The 18,263-nt window shown below is 35.2% G+C and overlaps 1 protein-coding gene across 7 annotated transcripts in view; it reads right to left on the reverse strand.

Moving 5' to 3' along the window:
- The window catches only part of ATP8A1 (ATPase phospholipid transporting 8A1), a 216,589-nt gene that overhangs the window by 88,233 nt on the left and 110,093 nt on the right, over positions 1–18,263 (reverse strand). For all 7 annotated transcript variants that reach the window (XM_039845110.1, XM_039845109.1, XM_039845108.1 and 4 more), the window contains 2 exons: positions 15,342–15,426; positions 9,318–9,457 (listed from right to left, as the gene is read on the reverse strand). In XM_039845110.1, the coding sequence (XP_039701044.1) occupies positions 9,318–9,457; positions 15,342–15,426 (225 nt within the window). The remainder of the gene's footprint in view (positions 1–9,317; positions 9,458–15,341; positions 15,427–18,263) is intronic.

Below are 18,263 nucleotides of genomic sequence, written 5' to 3' on the forward strand. Positions count from 1 at the left end.
GTTTTTTAAAAAAAATTGAGTCTAAATTTCTAAAGAATGCAATCTTTAAAATTATAGGCCCCACATATCAAAACTTTTGGACACAGCAAAAGTGGTCACAAGAGGAAAGTTCATATCATTACAGGCCTATCTCCAAAAACAAGAACAAGCCCAAATAAACAGCCTGACACTTCATCTTAAAAAACTATAAAAGTAAGAACAAATGAAGCCTAAAGTCAGCAGAAGGAAAGAAATCATCAAAATTAGAGCAGAAATAAATGAAATTGAAAACAAAAAAACAATAAAAAAAATAAATGCAACAAAAAGCTGGTTCTTTGAGAAGGTTAATACAATTGACAAATCCCTGGCTAGACTCACTAAAGAAAAAAGAAAGGACACAAACAAAATCAGGGATGAAAGAGGGGAAATTACAACAGACACTGTAGAAATACAAAGGATCATAGAAGAATACTATTAAAAAGTATATAACACCAAATTTGATAACCTAGAAGAAATGGACCAGTACTTAGAAAAATACAACATTCCTAAACTGAATCAAGAACTGGAAAATCTAAATAGACTGATCAGCAGTATGGAAATGGAAACAACCATTAAAAACCTACAAAAAAGTAAAAGTCCAGGACCAGATGGCTTTACCAGCGAATTCTACCAAACACTCAAAGAAGATTTAATACCTATTCTCCTCAAACTCTTGCAAAAAATCGAAGAGGAAGCAATACTTCCCAACTCGTTTTATGAGGCCAATATTACCTTGATACTTAAACCTGGTAAAGATAACACAAACAAAGAAAACTATAGACCAATATCTCTCATGAACACAGAAGTAAAAATCCTAAATAAGATACTAGTGAACCGAATACAGCAACATATTAAAAAGATTATACACCACGATCAAGTGGGCTTCATCTCAGAGGCACAGGGGTAGTTCAACATATGCAAATCGATTAATGTGATACACCACATAAACAAATTAAAAAATAAGAATCATATGATCATATCAATAGATACAGCACTTCGACAAGATACAGCACTCCTTCATGATCAAAATACTTAACAAAACAGTATAGAAGGAAAGTACCTTAAAATTATAAAGGCCATATATGACAAGCCCTCAGCCAACATTGTATTTAATGGTGAAAAACTAAAAATCTTCCCTCTAAGATCAGGAACAAGGCAAGGCTGTCCACTATTGCCACTGTTATTTAATATAACATTGGAGGTCCTAGCCAGTGCAATCAGGCACGAGAAAGATATAAAAGGCATCCAAATAGGAAATAAAGAAGTCAAACTGTCACTATTTGCAGATGACATGATTCTCTATATAGAAAACTTTAAAGACTCCACAATAACACTACTAGAAACGATAAACAAATACAGTAAAGACTCTAGATACAAAATCAATGTTCAAAAATCCATAGCGTTTCTATACTCTAATAACGAAGTGTCAGAAAAAGAAGTGGAAAAAATAATTCCTTTTGCAATTGCAAAAATAAATAAATAAATAAATAAATAAAATACCTAGAAATAAATCTAACAAAACATGTGAAGGACCTACATAATGAAAACGATAAGACCCTATTAAAAGAAACTGAAGAAGATACAAAGAAATGGAAAGATATTCCATGTTCTTGGATTGGAAGAATCAACATAGTTAAAATGACTTTATTACCTAAAGCATCATACAGATTTAATGCAATCCACATCAAAATCCCATCAGCACTTTTTAAAGAAATAGAACTGAATATCATCAGATTTGTATGGAAGCATAAAAGACCCTAAATTGCCAAAGCCATCCTGAGGAAAAAGAATGAGGCCGAAGATGTCACTCTGCCCGACTTCAAATTATACTATAAAGTGGCGGTAGTCAAAATGGCATGGTATTGGCTGAAAAAGACACACGGACCAGTGGAACAGAATCAAGAGTCCAGAAATAAACCCATATTTATATGGGCAAACCATTTTTGACAAAAATGCCAAAAATATATAGTGGAGAAAGGAAAGCCTCTTCAATAAGTGGTGCTGAGAAAACTAGAAAGCCACCTGAAAAAGAATGAAACTTGACTGTTGTGTATCACCACTCGCCAAAATTAACTCGAAATGTATTAAGGACCTGAATATAAGACCTGAAACAATAAAATGCATAAAAGAAAACAAAGAAACTAAACTCAAGGACCTTGGACTTAAAGAGGATTTTATGAATTTGACCTCAAAGGCAAAGGAAGTAAAAGCAAAAATAAATGAATGGGACTATATCAAACTTAAAAGCTTCTGCTCAGCAAAAGAAATCATCAGCAAGGTAAAGAGACAACCATCCAACTGAGAAAAATATTTGCAAGCAACACCCCCCATAAGGGCCTAATATTCAAAATATACGAAGAACTCACACAACTCAATAACAATAAAAAAACAAACAATCCAATAAAAAAATGGGCAGAGGCCCTGAACAGACACTTCTCCCTAGAAGACATACAAATGGCCAACAAATACATGAAAAGATGCTCAACAATGCTAGCTATCAGGGAAATGCAAATCAAAACCACAATGAGATACGATATCACACCTGTTAGAATGGGGCTATAATCAACAGGAAAAGTAATAACAAATGTTGAAGAGGATGTGGAGAACTAGGAACCCTTATACACTGCTGGTGGGACTGCAAACTGGTACGGCCACTATGGAAAGTGGTGTGGAGGTTCCTCATAAAACTAAGAATGATCCAGCAATTCCTCTACTGGGTATTTACTTCAAAGACTTGAAAACCCATATCTGAAAAGATATTTGCACACCGATGTTCACAGCAGCATTATTCACAGTGGCCAGGACATGGAAGCAACTGTAGTATCCTATGGTAGATGATTGGCTAAAGAAGCTGTGGTGCACATATACAATGGAATATTACTCAGCCATAAGAAGAAATGAAATACTGCCATTTGCAACAACATGGATGGACCTTGAAATAATCATACTAAGCGATATAAGCCAAACAGAAAAGGTTGAAAATCACATGATATCACTTATATGTGGGATATAAACCTAAAAGCAACAAATGAACAAGACAGACAGACAGAGACTCATGGACATAAACCAGAAGGGGGGACAGAGAAAATAAAAAAATAAAATGTTAAAAAAAATGTATATATAGTATGAAAAAAATAAATAAACTGGCATTTATATTGCTAGAAAAAAAATTATAGGCCCCCTTTCTAACATCTCCCTAAATCAATCCTTAGTGAGAATACATGGATATCAACATCTTTAATGTGCAGAAAGCATGAACTAAGTCTGTGACAGGAATCGGGCTTTCATTAAGCAATCACCTATGAAGTAAATTTAGCTCCTGAATAAATTATTTAATTGAATCATTCATTTATTTATCAAATATTTACTCAGTTATTAACATGGGCCAGATAGGCAGGAACTGGAGATACAGAAATGAATACCATAAAAACAGTCCCTGCCCTCATGCAGCTTCAATCTAGTGGAGGATATACATTAATCATAAATTACAAAATGTTTGTAAAACATAACATTGCTACCTTATTCAAATGAGAGCTAGATAATGCCCAAAATACAGCTTTCTGACCACAGACGTACGGTGTCTGGACCACCACAATAAAGCAAGTATCACAACAAAGCTAGCCAAACAGTTTGTTTGGTTTCCCAGTCCACATAAAAGTTACGTTTATACTATACTGTAGTCTATTAAGTGTGCAATAGCATTATGTTTAAAAAATAATGTGAATACTTTAATTAAAAATATTTCATTGTTAAAAAATGCTAAACATCATCTGAGCCTTTAGGGAGTGGTAATTTTTTTGCTGGTGGAGAGTCTTCCTTCTGTCAGTGGCTGCTAAGTGATTAGAATGGTGGTTGGTGAAGGTTAGACTGGCTGTAGCAATTTGTTAAATAAGACAACAATGAAGTTTGCTGAATCTATTGTGACCCTTCTTTCCACTTGAACACTCAAGGGCCACTGTAAGGTTATTAATTGGCTTAATTTCAATATTATTGTGTCTTAGGGAATAGGGAGGCCTCAGGAGAGGGAGAGAGATGGCTGGTGGTGCAGTCATATCACACACAACATTTATTGATTAAGTTCACCATCTTACATGGGCACAATTTGTGGTGCCCTCAAACAATTACAATAGTAACATTAAAAATCACCGATCACAGATCACCATAATAAATAGAATAATAATGAAAAAGTTTGAAATATTTCAAGAATCACCAAAATGTGACACAGAGACACAAAGTGAGCAAATGCTTTTAGAAAAAAGGGGCCAATAGACTTACTCCATGCAAGATTGCCACAAAACTTTGATTTGTATTTGATTTGTATTGTCTGCAGAGCACAGTAATGGGAACAGCAATAAAATGAGATATGCCTGCATTTTTAAGCTTAGAAATGATTCTCTGATTCATAATCTATTAAAAAAACTTTAATGGGTAAAAATATTGGATAAGTTTTCATTTTTAAAAAACATATTTTGCAATCCATGCCTCATTACAAGAATAATTTTATCACCAGGAAATACTGCTTCCAATTATTGCCCAATCTAGACAGGTATAACATCTCACTGTTTTCTGTAATGCTCAAGATAAATAATTTACTTTCATAAACATTAGAAGTGATTCATAATTTATGCAATGCTAAAGATGTAATTAAAATTTTCTATTGAAGCAAATATAACAAAAATTTCAAAAAACTTATGTTTACCATGAAGACACGTGTTCATTTCTACCAATGTTTTAATTTTAGGATCTTCGCTGATAAGATCACAGCCCTCTGTACTATTAATTTGCAAAGGAACCCAGCAGTGCAGTATGAGTATGAGGGAAAAACAAATGAAAAACCCCACAAAATCATGAGTCTTAGAAATATGTTAGAATTAATGCAAAGTGGCAGATCAAAGCAGGTGAGAAATTTCAGCATAAGACTTCATAATTATTCTGTTACTTGATATTTTTCTTGACAAAATACAAATAAACAAATTCTTGATTTAATTTTATTTTAAAATCTGGGTTTTAAAAATATAGACCAACAGTATAAGTAGTTTCATAATCTAAAATTACAAGGCCAAACACATTAATTATCTTTCAAAAGAATGAGGTTAAAGAAGGTAAACGGGTCAAGTGCGCTGTCTGAAAGCATGAGACAACTGTAAATTCTCTCAAGCTGTGATGAAAGGAAACAAAGAGGTGTCACTGTCCACACACCCGAAGCAATGCTACAATTCTCCTCAAATAGGGTCAAGACACCATAATCTGATAGGACTCTAATAATCTGATAGGACTCTAATAGGACTGTATCTGATAGGACTCTAATAATCCCTTCTGCATTTAACTATCTTCTTGTTCCTAAACAATTTTGCCATCCTAGTAATAAATGTCACCTCTGGGCCTATATTTAGTAACAGAAAAGAGATGTTTCAGTAACATCTTGAAACAATTCATAACATTAGAATTAATTTTTTTTTTAAATCCTGAAAAGTTTAGCATCTGAATGCAAGTGCTGGGAGTCCAAACCATGAAACCTCATAGCATCTGAGATGAGATTTTATAGATGAATGTAAAAATCCTAAATCCTCTTATCTAATAGTGACTATCCATAGAGATAACCATGTCTGAAAGACTTTTTCAATCCTCTATGTTAACTTTCCTTTACTGTGCCCTGAGGGCGATGGGAGTGTATTCTAGTGCCTAGATGAGCTGGGGTAGAAGAGGGAAAAATAACTGTACCAAGGGATAAATGTCATCATCTTCTTGGATGTTCTTGGACTATGTGCATTTTTTTAAAGCTTACTCTAAGAGTTATATCCCCAGAAAACAAGGCTTTAACTACATTTCAACAACTGAATTACTTGTTCGAACCAACAAACACTGTAGGCATAAGATAGAGAGCAGGGTTTAAAAGAACAATCTTAATCATATTATAAAATATTCACTTATTTTGTTACATATGAAAAACATTCTTGTTTTCAGGAAAAACTACGACTTTTCCAAATTTTGACTGCCTTTAATGTAACACTACATGTCAATGGCATTTTGCATCATTAATTCAAATAGGTTCAGAAATATCCTGCACAGAACCATGATAATGTTCTGATCTTTTCTTGAAAAATGAGAGAAGATGTCTATAGTAATTCTGAGAAGCATATTTTCTAAAAATTTCACACAGAGATGGAATATTATATGGTTCTTAAACTGTGCTCAGTGGAGCCCCAGACTCTTGCTCATGGACCAGGATGAGGGCAAGGTGGAGGCTGAGTGGAGAGTCAACTTCTCCCCAGCCCCTTTAATCTTTAACTAGAGCAGCTTGACTGTTACCTGTTACATATATTATGAATCAGGCAATATTTTGTTTGGAAAATGGGTTCTGCTCTAAAAGAGGGAGAGGGTGATGGAGAGATCTGAAAGCCACCCAGTTTAAAATTCACTATCTTATAAAGATAAGTCCAATATTACGGTCTACATAAAAAATAGATTCCAATCACATTAAAAAAGATTACAGAATCAACATGTGTCATTTAAAATAGCTAAGGAAGAAGCCCAAATGGATGAAGCCTAGGGTGACATACTAGCAAGTTCTGTGGTCTGACATGCTGAAACCTGCCTTGCTAGAGTGGTTTTAATAGTAGTCACCCACAGCTCCTATTGAATACTAACTCCAGCTGGTTTTAAGAAAGACTGGAAGCTCAGACAAATGAAGACATGATATCACTCTGGCTCTAGATATGTTAAAAACTCTACAGTTTTGAAATGATCAGGGTTGGAAGAAACATTTTTCAGAACAACAGCCAGCTCTCAGTCGCAGAGACCCCTCCTTGTCACTGAGCCTATTCCTGTGCCTTCCCCTAAAAAGACATCTGCTCTTCTTTAACTGGTGAAATAATATTTTGAGGCTCATTTTAAAAGTTACCACCTCTCTGAAAGTTACCTTTGGATCAGGTTTGAGGATCACTCTTTCAGGTGCTTTCAGATTTCCTTAAGGAATTTGTTTCGACCATGACACTCAGAGGGACACGGCCAAGTGTTCCTTATTTGCTTGTGCATCGCTGATAAGTAACATCAATTAACCATCTAATAAAAGCTAATTAAGTGAATAAATTAATGAAACTACAGTTTCTGGGATAGGAATGGATTAGGAAACCAGTCCTAATTTGGAACAAGCTGGCTGAACAGTCTCTTCACTTTTCTGGATCTCAGATTTTTCAATAAACTCAGACACCAGTGCTTATCATAAACTAAAGAGAAATCATCTATAAATTCCTCTTTCCATTTATTTTAGGTAAGAGGTAATCTTAAGGGAGGCTTCTGTATTTGTAAACTAAAAAATCAAACATATATGTTATGGATTCCTCAGGCAAGTTAAATTTCAATGTGACTCATGATCTCCACCTGCTGGAAAAGGTTGAACATCTATTCCATTTAAAAGATGGAAGTCACAAGGCTTTTAATAACAGGTATTTAATGCACGCAACCACTACCATCGCCACCACCATCATTGTTTAACTTACAACATCTAATCTAATCTATAAACTCTAGGACATTCAGATTAATAATGTTAGGCACTTTAAATATTCAACTCCAGAACAGAAACAAAATTTAACGATTAGAATCTATTTTCAAATATTTTGTTGTCACTTATTATATATTAATTCTATCGCATTACCATGGGGGGAAAGGCTACATTATATTCAAGCCATGTAGAAAAGGAGGAAAAGGGAAAAAAATAATTTCCAAACAAAGTTATTTTTAATTTTTTTACTTTTCAAAAGAGGATAAAAAACAAAAGATTAAAAATCAATGCCATTAGTGCTTTAAGACAACGTGACTTTGGTTGGAGAGATTGAAAGAGATTATAATCATGGCCTCATAAATAAAATATTATTTTATTTCACCACACAATACCTCAAGGCATAATCATATAAAAGAATGTTAGGAAAAAAAGAGAGAGAATTGATTCAATAACTTGATTGATAACAAGCCCTTTGCTGTATATGCACGTCTAATATTGAGGAGGGGGTATCAAGTTGGAAGGTACCATACATGCTATCACAAGACTTCTGAGAAATAATATTAAATATAAGGGAGGTATAAGAAACAAACGAGCTCCTAAGGTGAGGAGAGAGAACAATATCTTGGAGTCACATATGGCAAATGTATACAATACAGAAAACCACCTGCAGTTGAAGCATGACATTCCCCAGTATTATATAGAGGGGAGGGCATGTGGAAAGTGGAAGCGGGAAAAGTCCAGGGAGTTGTCAGTGGTGCCGGCTGCCTTTCAAGACAGGAAGTACCAGGAATACTTGTTTGAGAGAAGGGAAGGAGAAAAAAAATGTTGACTTTTATTCATCTGAAAGTAAGATCAAGTAAACTGTAGCTAAAAGATAAGCTTGATTCTATGCAGGACAAACGTGAGTACAATTGAAGGAATTATGTAGTTAGAAAGTTATTTAATGGAAAGTTAAAGGTTAGTATGAAGATACTTGAGTGGCTAAGAGCATAAACTTTGGAGCCAGAGTGAGAATTCTGGCTAGCCTTCTTATGAGCTGTGTAACCTCAGCCAAATTACTTAACTTCTCTGTTACCTTGATTTCTTCATATGTAAAACTGAGATAATTAATAGTATCTACCTTAAAGGTGTATTGTGAAAATTAAATAAATTAACAGATTCAAATGCTACAAACACCTGGCACACAGTAAGTACTATGCGAAAATGTTCACTATTCTTAATTAAAGAATGAAGATTTCTTGCTACTTATACAGCATCAATCATAGTGTATTTATCACTTTGGGGCTGAATTGCTTTGGCTTCTCAGATAGTAAAATGAGAATGTTTATAGTTGTAACAAAAATGATGGATGTATATAAGTGAAAATGACACATTAGCAACAGTCACATAAGTTGTATATTTCTTATTTTGTTTTGTATTACATATCATACATCTTTACTTGTATACACATGCATGTGTATGTAACTTGTGTGCATGTGCACCTGTTTGTGAGTGTGGAGGGGGCATGTGTATCTTCAGTGATACAGAAGCAATAGAATACATGGACAAAGAGATTGCTAGACCAGCCTAACTTTGATCCAAAATTGTGACAAGAGTAAAAATCTAGGCAAAGTCATTCCAGAGATTTTTCAACAAAAACTTTAACTGGTATGAAGATTTTTAAATGCTTAGACCCAAGGTAATTCAATAGTAAGTAGCATGTCTAGATAATTTGATTTTTATTTTATTGGCTCCATGAGTAAAGAACTGAAGTTTTCTGAAACCCATTTCTATAAGAGCAAAATAGTCTTCCACATACCTTTTCAATTAACTCATAACTCTCTTCAAGTTTGAGCAGCCTGTTCTGCACAGATGTAGATGCACGCTGATAGACTGCTCGCCACTCCTGAAAGCTGCTCTCTGAAATCTCAGCCACAGCAAAACATAAAGTTCTTAACCCTGAAAAAAGGTAGCATACACCCCCCAACACCAAATAAAATTTTATTCAGAAGTCTGACACTTCCATTTTTATTTAACAAAGTCTCATTTTGAAAACATTAATTTAATTGAAACAATATGTTAAAGTCCTGTTAAAGTATGACAAAACTTTAGTGTAAAACATATATTAATGTTCCCCTAGCCTTTAAAATTGGCACCCTGCTTCTAGTTCTCAGCTCTTTCAATTTATCCTCCATGCCTAGAGTGACTTTTTAAAAATCCTAATTTTATTAGGTTATGCCTCTGCTTGAAATCTTCCATTCGTTCCCCAGGATGACGTTCAAATCCCCAAGTCTGGCTCATTTATCATATATCAATCGACTTCAACCTCATTCTCTGTCATTCACTTCCTATATATCAGAGTCTTTGCACATGCTGGTCACTTTTTCTCCATTCCACCCTCTACAACTCCTCTTCTCTGTCTGCTTTAAATCTACTTTAAGGCTCACTTCTTAAAATCATCTCTTTGAAGCATCCTCCTCTCACCAGACCCCACAGGCAGAAATCTCCAAACACTGCTGTGGTGTGAATGACGATGTTTCAAATATCGTTTTTCTTGCGGATCTCCTATATTAGCTTAAATATGGAGAATAGGGACCTGGAGTTCTTCATATCTGTCCCTGGAGAATAGGGACCTGGAGTTCTTCATATCTGTTACTCCAGTACAGAGCACAGTGGCTTCATAGATGCTTTCAAAGAAAGGGCCAGAGAGACAATTCTTCTTACTGGGATATATGGCTGTATTTATTATTGCTCTTTACCACCATAAATCTGTAGGTATGAAGAATCTTAAAGATATTGAGGAATAGTGACCCCCCAAAATACCCATCAGGAACACCCTGAGGCAAACAATCGAAGTTGATGTTTGAGGTAACCTGCTCCCAGTGGTCGCTGCCTATCAATTTCACAACTCACTTGGAGGTTATCCTCAGCCAGAAAAAAGTTGATGGGTTGTAACAAGGAAGAGGCAAAATTGTCAGTCATGGCAATTTCAAATAATTAAGTTCCCAAGAAGACAATGCTCTCACTCAAGGTCACTTAACTCTCAGAATAACTAGATGCTAGTGATCTCAAGTCAAATAAAATATGGGCTGGGAACATGTCAGAAACAAGAAGCAACCAATACCGAATATAAAGTGCCCAGAGGACTCTATCTTTCAAGAAAGCCGTAGGATTGGAGGAGAGGGGAAGATGGCGGACTAGGTAAAAGCAGGGTTCACATCCTCCCAGGTCCACATTGAAATTACAACCAAATTATAAAATAATCAATGTGGAAAATCGCCTGAAGTCCAGCTGATTGAAACACCTACATCTGACAATATAAAGGAGCCGCATCGAAGCCACTGGAGAGGCAAAGTCACGAATTGGGCTGGACACACACCGTGGGTGGTGGAGGATCACCAGGAGGAAGAGCAAGGCTGCAGAGGCTTCCCTGAAGGAGAGGGGGCTCCTAGCCTCATTCGGAGGCTCCCCAGCCCAGGGTCTCATGAAGAGGAGATTCCAATAACTCTGACTGTAAAAACCATCTAGCCATCTGGCCATCTGGGTGAGACAGAAGGAGACTGAAACCCTAGATGCCCCTTTGAAGGACCCACGCTCAGGCTTTCTGACCTGCAGACACTTATCCGGGACACTGGAGGTGGAGGTCAGAGGCTCCAGTGGGATTTATACTGAGTAAGTCTGGCACCAGAATGAGGGCTGGAAGGGCAGCCACCATTGTGCCTTAGTCCAGCCTGCCTACAAGCAATTATATGCCAACAAATTGGATAATCTGGAAGAAATGGACACATTCCTAGAAACACATAATCTCCCAAGACTGAGTCAAGAAGAAACAGAAAATCTGAATCAACCAATTACCACCAATGAAATAGAATGAGTAATCAAAAACATCCCAAAAAACAAAAGTCCTGGACCAGATGGCTTCATAGGTGAATTTTACCAAACATTCAAAGAAGAATTAATACCTATTCATCTCAAACTATTCCAAAAAATTCAAGAAGAGGAAAGGCTCCTTAACTCCTTTTATGAAGTCACCATTACCTTGATTCCAAAACCAGACAAAGACATTACAAAAAAAGAAAACTATAGGCTGATATCTCTTATGAACATTGATGTAAAAATCCTCAACAAAATATCAGCAAACTGAATTCAGCAGTACATTAAAAATATAATACACCATGATCAAGTTGGATTTATTCCTAGGATACAAGGTTGGTACAATCTCCACAAATCAACTGATGTCATATACCACATTAACAAGTTGAAAGATAAAAATCATATGATCATATCAATAGATGCAGAAAAAGCATTCAACAAAATCCAGCATCCATTTATGATAAAAACTCTCAGCAAAGTAGGAATAGAGGGAACATACCTCAACATAATAAAGGCCATATATAACAAATCTACAGCTAATATCATACTCACTGGGGAAAGGCTAAAAGCATTTTCCTTAAGATCAGGAACAAGACAAGGATGCCCACTTTCAACACTCCTCTTCAACATTGTATTGGAAGTCTTAGCCACAGCGATAAGACAAGAAAGAGAAATAAAAGGTATCCCAATTGGAAAGGAGGAGTTAAAACTCTATTTGCCGATGACATGATACTATATATAGAGTACCCTAAAGATTCCACCAAAAAACTGTTAGAACTAATCAATGAATTCAGTAAAGTAGCAGGAGACAAAATTAATATTCAGAGGTCAGTGGCATTTTTATACACTAATGATGAACTTTTAGAAAGAGATGTTAAGAAAAACAATCCCATTTACAATTGCATCAAAAACTATAAAATATCTAGGAATCAAATTAACCAAGGAGGTAAAAGACCTGTTCTCAGAAAATTATAAGTCATTGAAAAAAGAAACTGAAGAAGATACAAATAAATGGAAGCATATACTCTGCTCATAGGTAGGAAGAATCAACATCGTTAAAATGGCCATAACTACCCAAAGCAATCTATAGAGTCAGTGCAATCCCTATCAAAATACTAATGGCATTTTTCAGAGAGTTAGAACAAATAATCCTAAAATTTATATAGAACCGTAAAAGACTCCGATTAGCCAAGGCAATCTTGAGAAAGAAGAACAAAGTTGGAGGTATCACGCTACCTGATATCAAACTATAATACAAGGCTACAGTAATCAAAACGGCATGGTACTGTCATTAAAATAGATACATTGATCAATAGAACAGAATAGAGAGCCCAGAAATAAATCCATGCCTATACGCTCACTTAATATATGACAAAGGAGGTAAGAATATACAACTGGGTAAAGACAGTCTCTTCGATAAATGGTGCTGGGAAAATTGGACAGATAAATGCAAAAAAAGAAAGAAAGAAAGAAAGAAAGAAAGAAAGAAAGAAAGAAAGAAAGAAAGAAAGAAAGAAAGAAAGAAAGAAACTGGACCACCTTCTTACACTGTGTACAAGAATAGACTCAAAATGGATTAAAGACTTAAATGTAAGACCTGAAACCATAAAACTTCTAGAAGAAAACATAGGCAGTAAACTCTCTGATATTACTAACAGTAATTTCTTTTCAGATATATTTCCCCGGGCAAAGGAGACAAACAAAAAAATAAACAAATGGGACTAATCAAACTAAAAAGTTTTTGTACGGCAAAGGAAACCATCAACAAAACAAAAAGACAACCAACTGATTGGGAGAAGATATTCGCTAATGATACATCTGATAAGAAGTTAATATCCAAAATATCAAGAATTCATACAACACAACAAAAAAACAAACAATCCAATTAAAAAATGGGTAGAAGACCTGAACAGATACTTCTCCAAAGAGGAAATACAGATGGCCAATAAACATGAAAAAATGCTCAAGGTCACTAATCATCAGAGAAATGCAAATTAAAACCACAATGAGATACCATCACCTGACACCTGTCAGAATGGCTATCATCAATAAATCAAAGAACTAGTGTTGGCAAGGATGTGGCGAAAAGGGAACCTTTCTACATTGTTGGGGGGATTGAAGACTGGTACTGCTGCTATGGCAAACAGTCTGGAGGTTTCTCAAAAAATTAAAAACAGATGTATCTTTTGACCCAGCAACTGCACTTCTGGGTATTTATCTAAAGAAAACTAAAATAATAATTTGTAAAGATCTATGCACCCCAATATTCATGGCAGCACAATTTACAATAGCCAAGACATGGAAGCAACCTAAATGCCCATCAACAGACAAGTGAATAAAGAAGTTATGGTTCATATACACAATGGAATATTACTCAGCCATTAAAAAAATGAAATACTACCATTTGCAACGACATGGATGAACCTAGAGGTTATTATGCTGAGTGAAATAAGCCAGACGGAGAAAGATAAGTACCATATGATTTCACTTATATGCAGAATCTAAGGAATAAAAAGAACAAACTAATCAAAAACTAACTCACAAATATAGAGGACATATGGTGACAGAGGAAATGTGCAGTGAAGGGGCTGGGAGAATGGAGTGAAGGATTAAAGAAGTACAAATTAGTAGTTGATAGATGGTCATGAGGATGGGAAGCATGGCGTAGGGAATGCAGTTAGCATTAATATATTGGCTAGGTGGAAAACCAGAGGAGAGAAGGAGCAATTAGAGGGATCATTTTATAAACTATATAAATGTCCAACCAATGTACTTCATATTTGAAACTAATTAAAAAAAATAAAAAAAAAAAAAGTAGAGTTGTCAGTTGCTAGACCACTAAGAGAAGAACTTAAAATATTTGGAGCCATATTAGAACATATTTTTCTCTTTTGGAAACTTGGCTGGAAACTTATTCCAGGGTAGCCATGGAGTAGAAGCGTTGTTCAGACCAGGGCCAGAAAGAATGGGGTGGAGGTGGAGGCCATGCCAGTTTGAATCTGTCTAGGAGCTGGAATGTATTTAACATCACAACCAGAGAGGAAAATGCTCCACTAATTAAGAGCCTGCACTAATGCTGGGTCAGTTACACCTGCCAAGCCAGGCTGAGGATGCACCTTTAGGAACCTGAACGCTGGACACGTGTCTCAGGAGAACTGGGGGAAGGTTCTTGCTGTGCTTGCTTTTCAAAGCCTTGTGCTTTGAAACATTCCTTTCTTTTTGCAGCTTGGATTAAGAGGAGAAAGGATTTGATCAGAGGTCAGGCTTGGTGCCATTCGCAATAGTTCCACACAAGAAGACAAGAGTGAAAACTCAGATGGGAGATTTAGATACAGTTCTGGCCACTTTTATTATGTTTAAGAGATAATTCTCTATAAATTATTATAGTAACTGACCCTAATTTTAACAGCTTTCACTTCCTTTCACCTACTCTAGATCACCTCCATGGACTATATACACTGTTTTGTCATACAGATCATGTATTTCAGTAGAACAGAGACAGGACTAAGTATGTTTACCACAGATTCTCAGGCCTCACACAGAGCCTGGCATGTGTAAGGGCTTAATAAAAAGTCTTGAGTTGAAACTAAACTGAATAACTATTTTAACAGTTATATAGATTTATTTCTCCTCTTCTTATTCAGATTAGAATACCTAGTTCCTTGCCTCTTGTTTCTTTCCTTCTGCATGACTTGATACAAAGTATTTAAACCATAAATAGTATCCATTCTAAAAAGTGAACAGATTTATAGGCCCTATACCCCCTAAAACGGGGGGACAAAGTCTCTTAAAATTTTCATAAATACAGGAAAGCAAAATAAAAAACATGGGTGAGAGCAACATATAATATAATGTAAACTATCAACATTAATTGTTACCTTGCTTTACGAATCTCTGAGTAAAATACCGTAAGATACATCAGTCTATTTCTTTTTATTTTAATCATGCTTCATTTCCACATTATACTCACCTTCTGTAGCAAACTGCTCTAAATGTTTTAGGGTAATTTCTTTGTATTTTGAAGTCTCCGCCAGTCGATCATAAATTACAGTGTCCTGGAAAACAAACATGAGGTATAATACACTTAAACTATGCATTCTGAGTGTAGCAAAGTTGATGATGGCAACATTATTAGCAGCAAATCAATATAAAAACAATCACTTTTAGAACTGGTTTTAAAGCATAACGACACCATTTCCCTAAAGACACTAAGGAATAAGGTTCTAGTTCTATATTTTCGTCTTTTTCTTTTCTGAATAAATCTGTAGCTACTCCAACGTTCAAAATCTCATATTTTATCAACACTTCACCTCTCCCATGGTGCGAGGTCTCTCCTCTACCCCTGAAGTTTGTGCAGAACACTGTGGTGTTCAGAGGTGCTACATGGAAGAATGGTCCAGAACTCAAAAAGTTTGAGTGATGCTGGACTGAATAAAGCTGAAGAGCTTGCCCTACTGTAATACTTCTTAGAGGCTTTAAAATGTTAATGTGCACAGTGGGTCCTTTAATGAGGTGATATGGATTTGCCCCAAACTTATTCACTAGTGTACCTTTTTGGGGTTAGGGCATCATTATGGGACTAGTGCTGACAAAAGAACAAATTCTGAGAGACATAGGTCTAAATCTACTGAGGGCTGGTGGGTATAGTAGAGAGACTCTTGCACAAACCTGGTATTGCCTTAGAGCTGAATATTTCTGATTGTGCCATATTAGCTTTAAGACTCACTTTACTTAATCTGTAAAATCTAATTACTGGATTATCTTTAAAGTCATTTTTAGCTTTAGCTTTATGCACTACTTATGTTTCTCTAATTTTGCCCCTTTATAAACTGCCTATTGTTCCTTCAGTCATTCTTTGGCTTGGGTTTCATGTTTTAAGAATTTTAGTATTCAGCCTTTGCAGTTTTATTAGACCAAGAAAAAATAAATCACGTACCTGCAATTATCTTCTCAGTGGTATTACCCATGTTGGGGTCTCAAGTCTCAGGGCTGAGATTTGGAAGCAGCCTAATGGACTATGATTTAGAACCCTTGAGAGAAACAGAACTTAGTGACCTCGGAACAGATGGAATATTCCAGGCCTTAATTATGAATTTCTTTTCATTTTTCAGTGGTGGAATGGGAAGGGGAGCAAAGCAAAAGGAAATGATAATTTCCCCTCATGGCACTTTTCTGAGAATGAAGGGTACAACTTATGAATTCTATTTTTTCAAGAGGCTAACAAAATTTTCAATAAAATTAAAATAGGCCATCTTAAAACTAATTTTTAAAAATATATTTTAAAAAACTCAAATCATGAAAACAAAAGTGATGAAAAGGCTAGGGAGATAAAATTCTGTCAACCATTCTTATGGAAGAAACTGATGCTCAGAATAGGATAATTTTCTACCTTCTTTATTATATCAAGGAAAGCAGGGGACTGAATGTGCTTTTCTGCACGAATTGCATAGTGTTTTAAAATGACGATCACAATTGGTCGTGCTTAAATTGAGAAATAAATACATACAGATACCTTCTCACCCAAAATAACACTCATTTATTCAGAGGTCTGTACATCAAATATTTGGTATAGTATTATGGACTATAAGAGGTCCTTCACAGGAACTAAAGCATCCCCTAGGACCAGATTTAGAACCTACTGAGTTTATATTTACAAGAAATCCTAGATGGATTTACTTATATGGTGTCCTAGCCCTTGGCAAGGTCAAAGTGGAAAATCTTGGTGAAGAGATGCTGCTGGAGTGGCATGGCACAGTCAAATGACAATTACTTATTTAAAGAGCCTAGGGCTTCATGATGAAAAATTTTAGGTGAATTTTCATTCAAAAATTTGTTTTTCTATTCATCTTTTAGACTGAAGTTTTGATGCTGCTCTATCCTTACTTACAGAGCCTTGCACATATCAGGTGTTCAAAAATGTGTTAGTGAAATAAAATATTTAAAGTAATCCTTAATCATCCTGAAATTTCACTTGTATGGAATACCACATTATACAATATTCTCAAATAAAAAAAGACTATACAATAAAGTGCAAGAGTCAACAATAAGAAGGTAGCAAGTAAAAAAAAAAGAGGTCTTACATAATTACTTATTTAAGCACTATATATACTGAAGTTATCTAGATGATCTTGCTATAAATTAGCCAATTACTGTCAAAGAATCTGATCTTCTCGTCAGGTTAACAACAAGGTAAGTGTGACCTGCTGCAAAAAGCTTGGCTCTTTAGAACTGGAATGTTTGCTGAAGACATTAGACACATCTATATTTAAATACAGACAAACATTTTCTGGATTTACATGTACAATTCAGAACTATCTGTACTTTGCCACTGATGTGGTGGTGAACTGTTAAAAATAACTCATTTCAGATGTGGTCATTTTACATATGGCACAGAATTTTATTTAGGGGACATTTAATTTGAAATTTTCAGTCACTTTAAGGTTCTTACAACATTAAGTATATTAGTCAAGCTTTTAATTTCTTCTCTGGGATATAAGTATTAGAGTAGGATTTTTACTTTATTATATTTTTTATTTGTGTAAATGTAACTTTTCCCAAATTATTTTCTATTGCAGATATAAGTTGTGTATTGCATACTTTCTTTTTCATTTAAAAATTAGCAAAGACAATCTCACTGCAGAAAATCTAGAAAAAGGCCAGAAAAATAAGTCATCCATAAACACAGACACACAGACACACAGCTCATCTAGATGAACTCTTCAGTACTATCTTCCAATTCACTAACTTCACTCCCACCTCTTCAACTCTGTCTAATCTAGAGTTCATTCCATTTACTGATGTTTTTTCTTAAATTTATTAATGATTTCTAATTTATCTTACAGTTATCCCCATTCTTTCCTCCTTCCAATTCCTTTTTCATTAAAAATAACTA

Source organism: Pteropus medius, unplaced genomic scaffold, assembly GCF_902729225.1.
Source record: "Pteropus medius unplaced genomic scaffold, Ma_sr-lr_union100, whole genome shotgun sequence".
Taxonomy (NCBI): Eukaryota; Metazoa; Chordata; class Mammalia; order Chiroptera; family Pteropodidae; genus Pteropus; species Pteropus medius.